The sequence below is a fragment of the Ciconia boyciana genome, chromosome 30 (genome assembly GCF_034638445.1).
Source record: "Ciconia boyciana chromosome 30, ASM3463844v1, whole genome shotgun sequence".
NCBI lineage: Eukaryota > Metazoa > Chordata > Aves > Ciconiiformes > Ciconiidae > Ciconia > Ciconia boyciana.
Genome location: NC_132963.1, coordinates 440,707 through 459,581, shown reverse-complemented (window position 1 = coordinate 459,581; position 18,875 = coordinate 440,707). Strand labels below are relative to the sequence as shown.

The following is an 18,875-nucleotide window of genomic DNA, read 5'->3' as shown; positions in this document are numbered from 1 at the left end:
CAGGGTGCTGCAGAGCTCTGGGCACTCACCCCACAGCCCCAGCCCCTCTGAAGGGCACAACAGCTGCTGGGGGACAGAGAGGGGTCTCAACCTCCCCATCTGCTCCAGAGCTGGAGGCTCACAATGGCACAAGGAAAAGGAGGTCAGTGAAACTGCAGGACCCATGGCCTTGGGTCCAGGAGATCCCCACTACAGACTGCCTGTGCCCCCTCAGTGCCAGCCCCTCTCCCAAGGCTCCCAAGGCTCCCAAGAGTCCTGACCCAGCGGCAGAGTACCTGTCCTGAGTGGGTGCCTGCAGAAAGAGATTTCCCTTTCTTACTGATTCCTCCCTGCCGGCACTGAAAAGCTCCCTTGCTTCCTGGCCAGCCATTCCCGGTTCCCTACTTGTGCTCCCCACAGGGCCCCATGCTGGTGGTGCTGCTCTGAAGAGTGAGGGAGCTGTGGTGCCCTGGGGCCGTGGGGTGACCCCACAGTGGCCATGCTGGTCAGGGTGGGAAGCAGACCCAGCTGGACTGGGGTCACTGCTGCTGAGCCCCTTTCCATCCTCCCTGATGGCTCAGGAGCCAAGAACAGGGCTTGGCAGGACAATGGGGTGTCTCCAACAGCACAAAGGGCAGCAGAGGGCTGCACTAGATCCAATCCAGCCTGTGGGGTTTCCAAGAGGGTATGCTGAATCACTCCCCAGTCTCATGTCCCTTTGCTTGCTGGCTCCTCACAGCCTCTCCTGGAACTGCAGAGCCTTCGTTAGCCCATGGGCTCCTCAGGTTTGCCTTTTCTTCTGGGTGACTCCTCCTGGGATGGTCATTCATTTTATGAGGTGCCACTCACTGCCCACCCAGGCTCACACAGTGTCCCTGGAGATCCCCTGAAATCTCCTGGCAGCTCCAGGTTCCTCTCCAGGATAACACCTGCAATCAGCCACTCCACAGGTGGGACAGTGCCAGGCAGATAAGTCAAAGACCATTTGCTGTCTGCTTGGACAGGTGCCACCAAGGAGGGAGCTCTAGGTCCAGCCCTTGGTCCCTAACAGATCCCCCTGGGACTCTGACCCTGTCCTCCAGAATCTGTGGACAACCCCAGAACACCAAGAGGACTTTTCAAGGAGCAGCTCCTTGGGTGTATTCCTGGCACCAGCTTTGTAAAGGCCTCTGACCCTGCCCTGAGGAGACCCTTTAGTGACAGTGGTGCTAGCAGGGAGGCCAGCTCTGACACAGTGGTTCACATGGCCTGCTCCTGCCTGCAGCCACAGGGATGCCACTACGGACACAACGGGACTGTCAAATGTTGCACAAGACCTTAGGACTGACACAAACGCAAGGACACGGCAGGACATCATGGAGTGACCAGCACTGAGAAGACCATGTCCTGCTGCTGTCAATGGCCGTGGCGCCAGGGAATCAGCAGCGCTGACTCACAGGCAAGAGAGAGGGAGTGCCCGCTGAGGCAGCGAGGGGCAGCCCCGAGTGCCACCAGGGCTGCTCATCCATGTGGCAGCTTGGATCCTGAATCCCTTCTGCCTACTGGGGCTGGGCCCCAAGCTCCAGAGATATAAGAGACAGGGAGTAGAGACAAATGATTACCTTTTGGTTTAGCTATGCAAAGAGCCTGCTTCCTTATGTACAGTAGGTTTACCAGCCAGAAAAAAAAAAGGTTTGAAGGTTAAGAAGAAGTTGGATGAATAATATTATTTAATTGGAGTTAATATTATCACAGGTTTAACAAACAAATACAAAATAAAGAAACAGAAGAACAAAAGATAGGCTGGATTTCAGGCTGAGTTCCTGGGAGTTGTGTGAGGGTGGTGGGCACCTTATTAATGCTGGAATGATGTGTCTTCATATAGGACGCTCAGGGCATCCTTGCTCAGGGCATCCTTGAGCTCCTTGCTCCTCATGCTGTAAATGAGGGGGGTCACTGCTGCAGGCACCACCGAGTACAGAACTGCCATGACCAGGTCGAGGGTTGGGGAGGAGATGTAGGGGGACTTCAGACAGGCAACCATGGTACTGCTGATAAACAGGGAGACCACGGCCCGGTGGAAAAGGCTTTGTGCCACCCTTGCTCAGAGGGGATCCTCAGCACAGCCCTGAAGATCTGCACGTAGGACAGCACGATGAAAACAAAGCATGCCAAAGTAAAAGAGGCATTAACCACGAGGAGTCCAACTTCCCTGAGGTAGGAGCGTGAGCAGGAGAGCTTGAGGATCAGGGGGATTTCACAGAAGAACTGGTCCAGGGCATAGCCTTGGCAGAGTGGTATGGAAAATGTCTTGGCAGTGTGCAGCAGAGCACAGAGAAACCCACTGCCCCAGGCAGCTGCTGCCACATTGGCACAATCTCTGCTGCCCAGGAGGGTCCCGTAGTGCAGGGATTTGCAGATGGCAACGTAGCGGTCATAGGACATGACAGTGAGAATAGAATACTCTGCTGCAATCAGGAAGACAAACAGAAAGACCTGTGCAGCACATCCCAGGTAGGAAATGGCCCTGGTGTCCCAGAGAGAATTGGCCGTGACTTTAGGGAGAGTGGTGGGGATGTAACCCAGGTCGAGGAGGGAGAGGTTGAGGAGGAAGAAGTACATGGGCGTGTGGAGGCGGTGCTCACAGGCTACGGCAGTGATGATGAGGCCGTTGCCCAGGAGGGCAGCCACGTAGATGCCCAGGAAGAGCCAGAAGTGCCAGAGCTGCAGCTTCCGCATCTCTACAAATGCCAGGAGGACGAACTCGGTGATGGAGCTGCTGTTGGTCATTTGCTTCCTCTGTGCATGGGGACCTGTCCAAGGAGGAAAAGGCAGCAAAGAGTTAGGACAGACAACTCTGAGCAAAACCTATCCCATTTCTCACAGAAACCCCCCACATGACCTCTCCTTCCAGAAGGACCTTTGTGCAGCTCCCTGGCATGAGCTCTGTTCTTTGCTGGCTGAGGGTGCAATGGGGAGCAGGGGACTCTGCTGTGGGCTCTGGAGGAGTCAGTCCTGCTGTGCACCCCCAGGCAGATAGGAACCAGGAGTGATCTCTCTTTAAATCCACTCATGATATCAAAGAGAGTTCAGCATTGTCCCTCCCAGTTCACCCAGCTGCAGAGGAGAGCTGTGGGGGTTTGGTTTTGTTTATTTTGTTCCTGTCCCCTGTCCCACCTGAGGAGTGTTTGTTGAAGGCAGACGTCCTTGGCATTCCTGCTACACTACCAGCGTATCCTGAGAGCCCTGGCAGGCAACGGGACAGACCCTTGGTGCAAAGGGAGGAGACGGTCTGTCTATCAGTCATGCTCTCAGCTGCCCTTGGCTCACACCTCTCTGAGCTGGAGGATGATCATGCTCAGCTCTTCCCCTGAAAGGGAATGTAATAGTGCTCAGAAGAGAGGAATCTAGTTTCAAAATGCAGATGACCTCCACGCTCCCCTCCCCAGGGAAGAGCTGTGAGCTTCTGGATGCCTTGAAGATGGGGTGTCCTTAACAGAGAGCCAGCTTTATCCCCACCCTACAGACTGCATTGCCCAGAGACACACAGGTTAGAAGGGGGCTTGGGCACCTTGCTCCCATGGACACAGCTGCATGGCAGGACCTGCAGGGTCAGTTGCTGAGCTGCTGCTCAAGCCCCCACCCCAGAGAGCCTGAAAACAGGAGCAGCCGCAGCAGGGCCAGGTGGAGAAACAAGGAGAAATGCCCCAAGGCTTCTGCCAAGTGAGGCAAGGCCAGGGAGGGACAGATGGGCGCTCGGGAGAGTCTCCTCTGCTGCAGCTCTGGCTGCAGAGGAGGCAGCGGTGGCCCTGGAGCCAAGAGCCTTGAGGGCAGAAGCTCTGCTGGGTGGGAGAGGAGACTGAGAGGGCTTGTTTGGGGGAAAACATGTTCAGTGAAGGGCTGACAGGGAGATGCTGAAATCCACCCTCCCAGCCTTTGCTGTCAGCACTTTTCTCTCACTCCCTGTCCATGTCTCTGCTGCCTGGATCCATCCCTGCCAGGAGCTGCTTCTCTGTCCCCATGTCTTCTCCCCGTGCCAGTGCCCACAGACTCCATCCCACCTGCTGTGTGCTCCGGTCTGTCCTGCAGACCCCCTCCTGGCAGCAGGGCACTGCCCAGGAGCATGTCTGTGTTGGCAAGTTGTAAGGAGCAGGTCAGATAAACCCTGAGGATAACACACACAAGTGACGAGGCTTTCAGTAGGCAAAGGAGCAGGTGAAAGGACTTAATCCGTTTCCTCACAGACCTACTGACCTCTCAGACTCATGCTGTAAGAAGTCTCAGTCTCTTGTCCAAACCTGACAGCTCCATTGCCATTTTCCCCCCCAAACAGGGCAGGAAACTGAAAGCACAGACCTCAGAAAGCACCTTTCCTTCCAGGTAGTCCCTGCCTTGATGTGCTTCTTGAAAAGCTGCCTCTGGCAATGTCCTGCAGTGACCTGGAGCTGTGAGCAACCCTGACCCATGCAGCACCCTCTTGACAGCAGAGGGACTCTGCCCTGCCCTGCCTTGCCTTACCCTGCTGGTGGTCGCTCCTTCCACCCACAGCTTCCCTTGCAGCGCCATGGGGAGCTCCCCGGGCAGGATGAGCGCTGACCCTGGCAGGCGGCAGAGTCCTTGCCCCAGCACACAGCTCCCTGGGGCACAGGGACCGGGGACCCTGCTCTGAAGGACAGCCCTAGGCACCCCTGGGTGCACACCCACCTTCACACCCTTGCAGCCATCCCTGGGAGAAGAAAGTCATCACGCCCTGTCTGTCTGACGGTGCAGCAGGGAAGCCCTGCTCTGGAGCACATCCTCCTCCTCTACGTTGGAGAGAGATCTCTGTAGGCCACGACAGCTTTATGAGACCCCTCCACGAAGCTCGTGTTCATTACCCTGCACCGAGAGAATTACCGCGTAGAGGGCTGTGAAGATTTCTCCCCCAGTGAGCTCTCAGTCGTCCATCCAGCCCAGACCACCTTTAACATCTCTCTGCCTTGCTTGTCTCCCCTCAGCACCTGCAGGCAGCAGCTCAGCCCTGCTGCACTTTGCAGAGGAGCTGCTCCTGGGCAGAGCTGTCTCTCTGCAGCGCTGCCCACTTGCCATGAGCTCCCTCCGTCCCAGGAGCCTGGCCCAGCTCAGCAGCAGTGGACCAGCCCAAGGCTTTTTAATGACCCCTCTGGTGGGTTTGGGGCAGAGTCTATGAACCTCAGACACTGAGAGGAAGTTGAAGAAAGCTCTCAAGAAGTCAAAGTCTGATGCAAACTCCAAAGTCTCAGAGAGCATTAATAGGTCCCACAGAGGACCGTTATCAACAAAGCCTCCCAGGGGCTGGTTAGAGCAGGAAGCTGGAGGCAGTGATGACAGGTAGGCAAAGGCAATGTAAAGGTGGCTCTGACGCTGAGTAAACCGGGATGTGTCACATTAAGCCCAAGGGCCAAGCCCTGACTCCCGGCCCCTGGGAAGGGAGATCTGTCCCTCATCCCTCCCATCCTACTGCTCTCTTTTCTGCCTTTGCTCTGGTTTCTGCTCCAGCTATTGCTACTTCTTCCGCTTTGCAAGCACCTCTCTGACAAGAAATTATAGGGCCAGGACTGGAACATGGTCAGCTTTCTGTGGGAACACTTTGTGTGCCTTTTCCACCTGCTGATTTGGTTTTGGGGCAACAACAAGTGCTCAGACTGTGGGATGATCCAGACAAGGTGATACAAACTATATGCGACACCTTCCACATTGATGACCCTTTGTGGGCTGACATGCAGCAACGATTTGAGGTGTTCTTTACTCCAGATGAAAAAATGAAAATCTGGGAAACAAGTCGCAGATGAGCCAGGGAAGCACAGGGCAGAACCCCATGGCCAGCCAATGACCCAGGATGGGATCCCAACTTAGCAGCTGATAGAGGTACTCTGAAAAGAGTGAGAGGGGGATTCTTAGAGGCATTAGAAAGACTCTAAATTGGGCTAAGGCCCAAGGATGTCAGCAAGGAAATACCAACCCCCACCTCTGAACATTATGCCCGATTGGCTAAACAAATAAGAATGTTTGGAGGGGTCGACCCTGAGAAGGAGGAAAATTGATCTTTAATGGTATCTTCCTCTGTAGGTCAGTCAGCCCCAGGTATGAAGAAATATTCTTTCTAAACATGTGCCAGGATGGCAGGGCAAAGCATTGGATGAAATAGTCAGCATTGCTACGTTCGTGTTTAACGGGACAGATTAAAGACAGCTGAAGCAAAAAAGAAAGAACAGGAAGAGAAAGCTAGTCTGTTGGTAGCGGCATTAAGTAGCTACCCGAGACTAAGAGGATGGGGACACAGAGGTTTTCAAGGTAAGGGCAGAGGAGGAAATTTTAGGAGCAATGGACCTCAAGGAACTAGAGACTGTTGTAATTATTGTGGACAACAAGGCCATGGGAAGCGGGAGTGCCCACTATGACCAAAGGGCCTCCCCAAAGGACCTCTCAATCCTCCGGTGCAATCTTTCCCTGCTGTATGCAACAGGGGCAGGTAGATTTCACCCAGGATTGACAGTTAGCAGGGACCTATTGTGCAGTCACTACAGGAGTCTCTGAACGGGAAATATTTTGCCCTTGTTCTTACGAGAATCTGGTCTTAAACTTTTCGACTGATGAACAGAATTAGCCCTGTCTAATAGATACAGGGGCAACATTTTCTACCTTCAAACAGTATACCTATTCATCTGGACTCTCAATACCTTTTGCCATTTACCTGGGAGAGATACAGCTAACATGGACAAGGCTTTGCTGGGTCCTCCATTATGTTTTCTAAGAATTTTAGTAAAAGATTTGCAGGATGTTGTGTTTACAAATGGATATGTTTTGATACAATATGTTAATGATCTATTGGTAGCCAAGGAATCTTATATAGGTGACACCCGTACCTTACTGTTTGCCTTGGCTGAGAAGGGCCATGGGGCTTCTCCATGTAAGTTACAATTTCTGAGAGAGAAATGTAAAATACCTGGGTTACATTCCACAACAAGGGGAGCGTTGTTGATCCAAGGACTGTATTAAAACCATTCAAAATCTTCCTCAACCAGTTACTGAAAGCAAATGTGAGCCTTTTCCGGAGCTGTAGGATTCTGCTGCCCCTGGATAGCTGCTTCTGGGGAAATGGCAAAACCCCTGATACAGACTACTGCTCAAGATGCTGGAGAAGCCCTTCACTGAACAACAAATAAGGTAAAGGCATCTGAGCTTTTGAAGCAAGCATTAGTGACTGCACCTGCTCTGGGATTGCCAGACTATGGTAAACTGTTGACCTTGTTTGTACATGAAGATATTTAGAGTATGGCAGCCAAACCCAGGACCGTCTGGCAGCTCCAGGATCCTTTGCTTGTATCCCTAAGACAGCTGCTGCAGCACTCCTGGTTGAACAGAGTGAAAATGTGGTGTTTGGATCCTCTCTAGTGGTGCTAGCACCACATGAAATTGAAATGCCCACTACGGGACCCCCCAGAGATGATGCCAGCCTCAAACCAGGGGTCTCTAAGCAGAATTGTCTCTGAGCCCTCTCCAGCCCCTTGGGTAAATGGGGGCTGGGACTGGCCCCTCTTCTTGGGGCACCAGGGACCCTGGGATGAGGGAATACTGGGAGGTGGGAGGACAACTCGGGGCACGGGCAATGGGGATGGCCGGGTGACGGGGTTCTTCAGTCACTGGAGCCACTGGGGAGCACTGGTGAATGTTGGGCACAGGGAGATGAGAGCTCGGCTTGGGGGAAGTGCTGGGGTGGTTGCAGTGCCCAGCTACAGCCCACCCCATTTCCCTTGCACTGCAGGCCCCAAACTGGTCCAGTCCCCAGCCACAGCCTCCCCAGAGCAGAGAACAGAGGGGAATATCCCCTGCCCTGGCCCTCACCCTGCCACTGCCTGGGGCCACCGTGCCCTCCCACACAACCTGGGTCCCACTCTGCAGAGCTGCCCCCAGATGGTGGGTCCCAGTGACCCCGTGCCCAACAAGGCTCTGGCTCCAGGCCCGTCCCTGGCTGGGACTTGGCCACAGCTCACCAAAGGCCCTTGTCCCCACACAGTGTCCCTTCAATGCCCTCATCCTCGGCCCTGGCCAGCGCTGTCACTGAGCATGATGTGGCCATCCAGAGGCACAGGATGAAGCGGGCACTTGTCCCCAGGCAGCCACTCGGAGCTAATTGTGGGAATGGAGCTCCCCTGGCAAGAGGAGGGATGTTTGTCCCCACAGCATTTCTGATAAGCTTTATTTGCGCAGAGCCCGTGGCACAAGGAGCCCGTTCAGCAAGACTGATGGTTCCCGAGAGTGCCTGCTCAGGGGGAGTCTGGGGAGGGGGGTAAAGCAGCCTGGACGCCTGGGCTCCCACCAGCCCTGGCAGCAGGCAGAGCCCACAGAGGAGGGCAGTGCTGGGGGAACTGGTGAGGAGCAGGTCCTGGGGCACTCCACATGCTGGAGCCCAGAGGCAGGGGCAGTCGTGGGAGAGCAGCCTGACACCTGGGGTGTCACTCTCCTTCGGGAAAGCCTGGTGGCAGGGGAGTCCTGCAGAAGAGGGGCTTAGATCAGCCTGGGTGATGGAGCTGTCTCCCCAGGGTCACTGCCAGGCTTCCCCATACTGATATTTCAGCTATCGTCCTCTCTACTAACAAGGCTTTAGCCACTTGGTGTGTTTGATTATGGCGCACGTTTTACATTCATGGATAACCTGTGCAATGGCATCCATGGTCAAGTCCACCCCTCAATCATGACCCATTTGTATGTTGCAACCCTTACTACATGTCCTGATGTGTCATGGGTCCATCGAGCTATAAATAGCTCACCCTTATGTTCCCAGTCCAGATCCACCTGAGCCACTTCAATTCTAGCAGCCTGGTCCACCTGCTCGTTGTTTTGATGTTCTTCAGTGGCCCGACTCTTGCATACATGAGCATCTACGTGACGTACTTTTACAGCTAGGTTCTCCACCCAGGTAGCAGTATCTTGCCACAATTCAGACACCTGGATGGGTTTGCCTCTGTGCTGCCAGTTGGTCCGCTTCCATTGCTGTAGCCACCCCCACAGAGCATTTGCCACCACCCATGAGTCAGTATAGAGATAAAGGACTGGCCATTTTTCTCATTCAGCAATATCTGAGCCAGCTGGATGGCTTTCACCTCTGCAAACTGACTCAATTCACCTTTTCCTTTCGTGGTCTCTGCGATTTGTTGTATAGGACTCCACGCAGCAGCTTTTTCCACCTCCGGTGTTTTCTCCCAGTATGACAGGATGCGTCTGTAAGCAGGGCATATGGCTTCTCTTTCTCTAGTCATTTATTACACAGTGGGGCCTCTTCAGCACGAGTCACCTCCTCTGGTAACACTCCAAAGTTTTGGCCTTCTGGCTGGTCCATGATCACTTCCAAGATTCCTGGGCGGTCGGGGTTTCCCATTCAAGCCTGTTGCCTTACCAGCGCAACCCACTTACTCTGTGTAGCATCAGTTGCATGATGTGTAGAGGGGACCCTCCCTGTGAACATCCAGCCCAGCACAGGCAATCGAGGTGCCAAGATGAGCTGTGCTTCAGTACCAACTGCTTCTGAAGTGGCTCAAAGCCCTTCATATGCTGCTAATATTTCTTTTTTAGTTGGAGTGTAGCAGGCTTCGGATCCTCTATAACCCCAGCTCCAAAACCCTAGAGGTTGACCTTGGGTCTCTCCAGGTGCTTTCTGCCAGAGGCTCCAGGTGGGACTGTGGTCCCTGGCTGTGGTGTAAAGCATGTTTTTCACATCTTGTCCTGTCTAGACAGGCCCAAGGGCTACTGCACAAACTGTCTCTCGTTTAATTTGTTCAAAGGCTTGTTGCTGCTCAGGGCCCCATCAAAACCGTTTGTCTTCTCAGTCACTCGATACAAGAGGGCTTATGATCAGACTATAACCTGGAATATGCACTCTCCAAAAGCCCATGACACCTAAGAAAGCTTGTGTTCCTTTTTTGTTAGTTGGTAGTGACAAATCTGTTATTTTCTTGATCCCATCCATTGGCCTATGACAATGCCCATCTTGCTATTTTATTCCTAAAAACTGGATCTCCTGTGCAGGTCCTTTGACCTGACTTTATTTTATGGCAAAACCAGCTTTCAGAAGAATCTCATTTATTCTTCTCCCTTTCTCAAACACTTCCTCTGCTGTATTGCCCCACACCATGGTGTCATCCATATACTGCAGGTGTTCAGGAGCTTTGCCCTGTTCCAGTGCAGTCTGGATCCGTCCATGGCAAATGGTAGGGCTGTGTTCCACTCCAGGGCAGCTGATTCCAGGTGTACCGAATACCCCTCCAGGTGACAGCAAACTGTGGCCTGCACTGCTGCCAAAGGGATTGAGAAAAACACATTAGCGATATCAATTGTTGCATACCACTTGGCTGCCTTTGACTCCAGTTCATATTGGAGTTCTAGCATGTCCGGTGCGGCAGCACTCAGCGGAGTGCATGCCTGCACTCAGTGGAGGCATGACTTTGTTCAGGCCACGCTAGTCCACTGTTAGCCTCCACTCTCCGTTAGATTTTTGCACTGGCCATATGGGAGTGTTAAAGGGTGAGCGAGTCTTGCTGATCACTCCTTGGCTCTCCAGTCGCTGAATCCCCGCTTACGGATGGGAACCAGGGAGTCTCGATTGGTGCGATATTGTCACCAGTGCACTGTCATGGTAGCAAATGGCACCTGCTCTTCTTTAACCTGCAGCAACCCCACCACAGAAGGATCCTCTGAGGGACCAAGCTAAGCACCAAGCAGGCAAGCTAAACAGCTGTTTAATCTTCTCCGTACTCAAGACAGCTATACCAAAAGCCCACCAGTACCCTTTTGGGTCCTTGAAGTACCCTCTCCAGAGGCGGTCTATGCCAAGGATGCATGAAGCCTCTGGACCAGTCACAACAGCATGCTTTTGCCACTCTTTCCCAGCCTCCAACACAGACGGTTCTCGGGATCCTCCCGTCACTCCAGAAATACAGATGGATTTTGCCCCTTTGTAATCTGCTGGCATTAAAGTACACTGTGCACCAGTGTCCACCAGAGCTTTATACTCCCGTGGGGCTGATGTGCCAGGCCATTGAACCCACCCAGTCCAGTAAACTCGGTTGTCCCTTTCCTCTGCCTGGCTGGACACAGGGCCCCTTTATTCCTGGTCAGCGTATTCATTACTTGGTTTTTGTAACTGCAAAGCCAAAGTCCCTTCCTCAGGGTCGAAAGTAAGATCAGCCCTTCTACTCTGCCCAACAGAAACTGGAGCAGTAATTCTCCTGGATGGATGGAGGCCTTTTGGCTGTTGTTTTTTCTTGCAGCTCCTGTACCCGAGCTTCTAGTCTCCAGGTAAGTTCACCATCCCACTTTCTCATGTCCTCTCCCTGGTCGTGCAGATAGAACCACAGGGTGGCACGTGGTGTGTGCCACCAGCACCCTTTCCCTTGAGCAGAAGGCGGCTGACTCTTAAGAGCTGAGACATTGGTCGGTATGAGAGAGGAAGGCATCCTTTTTTAAATGCTGGAACAATTGTTGGGACAGTTTCTCCACAGCTGAGCTGCAGGCCCGTAGGGAGGAAGTGAGATTCTCTTTCAATTCCTGCAGTTGGCTGGCCAGTCCATCCACAGTTGGTGCCTCCGTGTCTGTCCAGCTCATTATCGCCAGGGTGTTGGCATATGACGTCGGTGCACTTTGTGTGACCTTTGGCCACATGGACCGCATGCACTGGATTTCATGCAGTCTTTGGATGCCTGGTTGTTCTCCCGGTTGCTGTAAATCACCTCCACCATGGGTAATTCCCACAGATACTGTTTGCCTCCCTCAGTGGTGTTCCACTTGTTTGGGAATTTGGAAGATCTTCCTTGAAGTGTTACCTTTCCTTCACACTCAACAGGGGTTGCCTCCAGAGGCTGAGGAATGACGGCCCTTTTCCAAACCCTTTGTCAATGGCCTTATCCCTAGCAAGGGATCCCAGCTGCCGGGCTTCCTTACCCTCTAATTCTGACTTTTGGCCCCAATATCCCAGCATTGGAGCAACCAGCTGATAATTTGCTCCCCTGGATGACGGCTGAAATCTTTTTGCATATCTTGCAAGTTGACCTCAGCTTCCATTCTTCCTTCTTGACTATAGGGGCAACTGATATAGTGGAGGGCTGGGTCTCTGGTTTAGACACAGTGTCTGTTTGTATGTCTCTAGATGCAGAGACCCTTTCTTCTCCTTGAGGGTGCTGAATAGTGCTGAACAGTGCTCAGCAGGCGTAGGCCAGGCCCCAGCACAGTGCGACAAGTTGTGTTTCTTTGGCATAGCCAAGGCCAGGGCACCCTTTTTTCAAATGTTCTCTCACTTCATCAGGATCCCGCACTTGTTTGGGTTGAAGTCCCAGACCATCAGAGGTGACAACCATTCTAGGTACCTGCCCATATTCTCCCACATGCCTTGCCACCCATAACCACACTGCCTCGGGGCCTAGGTGATATTCCAAAACAGTTGGTTAACTTTAGAAAAAGCTGAAAAAATACTCTTGAGAAGTGCCAATAGGAGTATTTTGGTTACCCAAGGATGTTCAAGATACTGAAAAGTTATTGTAATGAGGGAGAAAACATCTGCCACGCAGGAGAAGGTGATGAAGGTGCCATTCTGTGTTTCCTCCACTGAAAACCTCTCGGAGGAGAAAAGGTGAAAAGTGTCGTTGTCAATTGTCTCCATGAGATGGTTCCCAAAGTAGAGTAATGGCATCAGTGCAGAGCTCAAATAGCCGAGTAAGCTCAAGGCCAGTACTTTTATAATATATCTCCCAGACAAAACAGCACCAAGCGCTACAGAGCACAGCAAACGGCAAAAGCCCAAACCAGCCAAAACCAGAGACCCCCTGCTGAGTCCCGTCCTTCCCCCCCACCCTCCACATGAACTAAGGGACACTGGGAACGGGAGGGTACTGGGAGATGGGAAGCAAGATGGAACCATGGGGAAAACAGGACCCCCACTGTCCGTCTGTCCCCACTGACATGCCTGCCAGTGCTGCAGAGCGGCCTCTCCCCTCTCCTCCCACTCCCCCATCCCTTCTCCTCCCCTTTCATGCCTGCCTCTGTTGGTTTCTCTCTCCCTCCCTGCCTCCATCCCTGGCTTTCCTGCAATGGGGCAGGGGAAGATGCATCTCCAAATGGTAGAGGGGAGAGCTGAGGTGATTGCTTAGGCTCCAACCCTATATACGTATGCAAGATGAACAGATAAACCAAGTGTTTCCACCAAAGAAGAAGTAGCACATGCACTTTTCTTTGTCTCCCCTTTCCCCCTGTAAAACAATGGGATACCTCACTGCAGCTCAAAGCCTGAGGAGAACAACCGTGCTAAAACTGTATTTGGAAAATAAATGTGGTAAAACTTCCACTGCCTCACAGAAGTGACTGCAGGAAAAACAGAGAAACTTCCAGAAGTGCTCTCAGCCCTGCTCGCAGAAGGTGGAGGGATTAGCTACACTTTAGACCAACCTGGTGAAGTCTCTTGTCCATCTCTTTGTCAAACTGGCAACCTCGTGACATTTTACTTTTCAAGATGCTACTGTTACAAAACCATGAGCACGTCCTTTTCGATACCGTTAAACCAGCAGATGGGATCTTCCTGAATAGCACCTTTACTGTTAAGTGGATCTCAAATGCCATCCACCTGATTTGCGTTTATCTCAAAGGCAGCCTTGACCTCTCCTAAGTCAATTTTCCTCAATTATGATAGTGCATACAGTTCATCAATTCTTTTCAAAATAACTTTGGAATACAAATCACGTCACAGCATATTTCAATATGGTAAACAATTCAACACTGTGTAACTTAGCTATCTAATAAATAACACACAGAGCAGAAGCAGTCAAAATGAGAATCTTCCAGGTGACTGCCTGCTCTTTGGGCAATTTCCAGAACAAGTGTTCAGGTCACTTGCCTTAAATCTCTTCACAACTGATCCACAACAGATCTCTTCTTTATACTTAGTGTCCCGTAAAGATACAACCATATCCATAACCCTTAGAAATGACATGTAACGTCAGTGAAGAATCTGAGCCATTTACAGTTCCTGTGAACCACTTATTTTTCTTTCTTTCAAGCCATGACAGGAGTCTGTATCATCCTCAGAACAAAACCAGTGACACCTTGGTTTCACTGAAATGCAGGCAAACCTCCCACGGACTTCAAAACCTCAACTTGATTTTTACCACCGGCCTTTGATTCCCATCTTGTGTCTCATAAAAATAAATTATCCTCACACCCTCATAGACAGAGGACTAAAATAGAGCACTATTTTGCTTTCAGACATGTAACATGGACTGCTGGATGGTTTTGGAAGTGAATGGCGATTTAGAAGCACAGTGTGGTAGCTTGAATTACTGTGGCACATAATAAACAGAGGATGAGTTTAGAGAGGAGCGTGCCAGCCTTACAAAGTGTTCATGGATCTGCTATCATACTGTTGATGTCCCATGAACTCAGTACAGGCAATGAGTCCAATGCATTCAAAGCTGCTGTTGCTCAGTGCAGCTAGTGGATTTGCTGGGCATTACATGTGGTTACTTCTGACTATCAGCTGCCAAAAGAGACAAGTAAATACGTGCTGCACCTCCTGACTGAGACCTTACTGGCCCTATCTCCTCCCAGTTCTATCTCACAGCACCAGTAAAAATGCTGGTCTTCTCATTATGCAGAAAGAAATAAATACCTGTCCTGTCATCTACCTCTTCCGATAGTTGTGGGCATCTACAAGGAGGCAAAACAGGGGTGCCTGAGCTTGTTGACCCAAAATATGCCCATCTTCATTATGAGTAAGTCCCTGCTAACAGAGGTACCAGCTATTCCCTCTGCTGTTTGGGGCACCTGAATCCTTGAAGAGAGCAGTGATGGCAGATGACGTGAGTGTCACAACTGGAAAGAATGGGTGCATCGATGCCGGATTGCTGGAAAAGGTCTTGCGTGGCTGGTGTGAGCCAGGCCAGCAGCTGCACCCAGCGGCTCTCCCCACTCAGAGTGGAGAGCTGAACCACTTGCGTACAATCCCACACTGCCGCTGCCCCACACTGGCCAGAGGATGCTGCCCAGGGCCCCAGGATGGTGATGTTTGGGCGAGGGGTGCTGTGAAGGAAACCACCCTGGAAAGCCAGGAATAGCTGCAGGGTACACACAGGGGGAGTGGGAAAGGGACGCAGTGCCCCTGGGGAGACAGCTCCATCACCCAGGCTGATCTAAGCCCTGCTCCTGCAAGACTCCCCGGCCACCAGGCTTTCCCAAAGCAAAGCAACATCCCTGGTGTCAGGCTGCTCCCCCACGACTGCCCCCGCCTCTGGGCTCCAGCTTGTCCCCACGGGAGCAAGGGAGCCCCAGGCGTGCGGGGTGCCCCAGGACCTGCTCCCTCCTGGTCCCCCCAGCACTGCCCTCCTCTGTGGGCTCTGCCTGCTGCCAGGGCTGGTGGGAGCCCAGGCGTCCAGGCTGCTTTAACCCCCCCAGACTCCCCCTGAGCGGGCACTCTCGGGAACCATCAGTCTTGCTGAACGGGCTCCTTGTACCACGGGCTCTGCGCAAACAAAGCTTATCAGAAATGCTGTGGGGACAAACATCCCTCCTCTTGCCAGGGGAGCTCCATTCCCACAATTAGCTCCGAGTGGCTGCCTGGGGACAAGTGCCTGCTTCATCGTGTGCCTCTGGATGGCCACATCATGCTCAGTGACAGTGCTGGCCAGGGCCGAGGATGAGGGCATTGAAGGGACACTGTGTGGGGACAAGGGCCTTCGGTGAGCTGTGGCCAAGTCCCAGCCAGGGACGGGCCTGGAGCCAGAGCCTTGTTGGGCACGGGGTCACTGGGACCCACCATCTGGGGGCAGCTCTGCAGAGTGGGACCCAGGTTGTGTGGGAGGGCACGGTGGCCCCAGGCAGTGGCAGGGTGAGGGCCAGGGCAGGGGATATTCCCCTCTGCTCTCTGCTCTGGGGAGGCTGTGGCTGGGGACTGGACCAGTTGGGGGCCTGCAGTGCAAGGGAAATGGGGTGGGCTGTAGCTGGGCACTGCAACCACCCCAGCACTTCCCCCAAGCCGAGCTCTCATCTCCCTGTGCCCAACATTCACCAGTGCTCCCCAGTGACTGAAGAACCCCATCACCCAGCCGTCCACATTGCCCATGCCCCGAGTTGTCCTCCCACCTCCCAGTATTCCCTCATCCCAGGGTCCCTGGTGCCCCAAGAAGAGGGGTCAGTCCCAGCCCCCCATTTACCCAAGGGGCTGGAGAGGGCTCAGAGACCATTCTGCTTAGAGACCCCTGGTTTGAGTTTGGCATCATCTCTGGGGGTCCTGGAGTGCTGGGAGGTGAGGAACACTGGGAGATGGGGGGATCTGGCTTTGTGGCGCCCTTGGAGGACGGTTTCATGTTGGAGCATTGGGGGCGTCATCGTAGGGTGTCCGGCTGTCAGGGGCGCACTGCCTGTTCCCCCTTGCCACCCGCAGATGCCTGGGTCCTTATCCGTGCAGCTGCCCCATGCTGGCCCTCCACATCCCCTGCAATTAAGCTTCTTGTGCACCAGAGCCCAGGTTCCTCAGTGAATGGTTGGACCTGTCCCCTGCCTGGGAGGGTCCACCGCAAACTCCTGTGAGGGCCCCCACCGGTTTCTTGGGTTCTGGGAGATTTAGGGGCATCCCAGGGTAATGCCACACTGGGCAAGGGGCTCTGGGTGCCATATGGATCCCAGGAGAGCCAAGTCCTGTCCTGGGTATATTGAGGGCTCCAATTCCTGTCTCCTTCCCCAGCTCTCTGCAGAGAGAGACGGTGGGGACAAGGCCTCTCTCATGTCCCAGCGGATGTTGGGGGCTCATTTTGGGCTCTGTCTTTCAGGACTGGAACTGGTGGTGACACCCCTGTCCTGTCCCCTCCAGCGGCATGAGGACATGATCATCCCTGGATGACCCCAGCTGATCCCCTGGGAGCCCTGGGCCATTTCCCTCTAATGAGCAATAAACCCCTTCAGCAAAGCTACGCTCTGTGTGTGTGTGTGTGTCCGTGTGTGTGTGTCCACGTCCCCTCTGCCAGCGCCTGGACACCTGGGACCTCTCTGGCTGTACCACCGCAATGAGCAGAGTGGCTGAGGGAGCCCCGAAGCCTGGGGCGTGTCTGTCAAGGAGATCCCTTTCCCACCACCATGTGTCCCCATATAAGGGCAGCTTTGGGCAAACTGGTGCCAGCCCTTGGGGCAGCCAGTGTTTTGGAGGCACAGCGGGAAACAGGTTCTTACCAGGGCTCTAGTGAGCACCATCCCCCAAATAGCACAATTTGGTTTGGGGGCAGGAGAGGAGCACGGAGAGGCAGCCCAGACGCCTGGGTCTTCTGCTCTGCTCTGGGAGGGGTGGTGGGTCCCTGCCCCATGGGCTCAGCACTCCTGGGTTCAGAGATTTCAGAGCCCCACGCCGGGCCCATGCGCCTTCCTGGACCCCCAGCCCACACCCTTCTCTGGGCCACCCCCCATCACAGGCCAGGAAGGCATGTCGAGGCCTCCAGACACTGCAGAGGATCCCCCACGGATATGTGGCCCAGCTTCATCACCATGGGAGTGGGAGAAGCTGGTTCCCTGGCCGTGAGCCCCTGTGCGACTTCTCTGGTGTCTAGGAGTGAGGTTCATCACCAGCTGCAGTTGGTATCTCCACAAAAAGGCACAGGCAGGGCTGCTCCCTCTAGCCTGGAGGCCTGCTCTCAGGAGTCCTGGTGATCTGGGGGGCTGGAAGTGGCCAACAGGGCCAGACCTTCTTAGGGGAGGAGGAGGGCTGGGGAAATCAGGGGCACATGATGGCAGTGCTGTCATTGAATCGTTATGGCCTCACCTTGGGAGAGAGGTCTGTGACAGCTGGGCTAAAACTCAGTCCTTGTCTCTGTGCTGTGCTTCTCCTGCCTCTCCCAAGCCCTCACACTGCTAATGGCTGATGTCACAACCTCTCAGGGAAAGTCCACAGCAGTCTGCAAAGCTCATTCTTGTCCTCAGGGCAAGGCAAGGCAGGGCAGGGCAGGGCAGGGCAAGGAAGGGCAAGGCAAGGCAAGGCAGGGAAAGGGAAGGGGAAGGGGAAGGGGAAGGGGAAGGGGAAGGGGAAGGGAAGGGAAGGGAAGGGAAGGGAAGGGAAGGGAAGGGAAGGGAAGGGAAGGGAAGGGAAGGGAAGGGAAGGGAAGGGAAGGGAAAGGAAAGGGAGTGTGCTGTCAGGGCTGACACTCACTGGGTCTCTCCCTCCAGCCCCAGAGGCAGCTCTTCTCCCAGGGCTATTGGTGTTCACAAGCTGTTCAGCTTTATGTGCAGGGAGAAGGCAGACAGATTCCACAGGGCCTATTCAGGCCAGATGGTCTGGGAGCTGCTGCTGCTGGAGATTCGGAGATGTCTGTGCTGGGACACTGGCCCTTGTGCCCAAGCCCATGGCATGTCCCCAGCGCTGCTGATCAGCCTCTCCTGGCTCAGGGATGGGACCTTGGCCTTAACGTACATCGACCCTCGGGGAAAAGTGTCTTGGTGTCGACGCGCCGTGAGAGGCAGGACAGTCTCTTGCGTTTGAAGAGAGAGACAAACATTGGAGGAGTCCTTTCTTCTTCAGCCAACCGCATCCCATCTTGAAACACTTTCCCAGGGGCCAGTCCTGCCCTTGGATGGGAAGGGAGCAGGGCAGGGCCCTGACACCAGAGGCTGCTGCACTGCATCCCACGAGGGTGGCCAGGAAACCCCTGCTTCCCGGGTGCTGGTGGGAGCAGGGGGATGAGCAATGAGTTATGGAGAAAAGCATTAGCTTTAGGTGTTCCAAAGATGGCAATAGAGGGACACCCGACAAGTATAATACTAAGCTTAATACAAGCATTCCAAAAATTGAGTGGCAATGGGGAAACTGAACAGCCCCCTAATGTCCCAGCACCGACACAAGACTCCACAGGGAGACCAAAACCCTTTTAAACCTCTCAGGG

General features: G+C 53.7%; 1 protein-coding gene across 9 annotated transcripts in view; it reads right to left on the bottom strand.

Moving 5' to 3' along the window:
• Positions 1-1,677: 1,677 nt before the first annotated feature.
• Positions 1,678-18,875, bottom strand: part of LOC140645032 (olfactory receptor 14J1-like) — a 38,577-nt gene continuing 21,379 nt past the window's right edge. For 8 of the 9 annotated variants that reach the window (XM_072848255.1, XM_072848256.1, XM_072848257.1 and 5 more), the window contains 2 exons: positions 3,136-3,328; positions 1,678-2,771 (listed from right to left, as the gene is read on the bottom strand). In XM_072848255.1, the coding sequence (XP_072704356.1) occupies positions 1,987-2,771; positions 3,136-3,265 (915 nt within the window). In that variant the 5' untranslated portion in view covers positions 3,266-3,328 and the 3' untranslated portion in view covers positions 1,678-1,986. The remainder of the gene's footprint in view (positions 2,772-3,135; positions 3,329-18,875) is intronic. The other variant, XM_072848262.1, reaches the window with a different exon arrangement.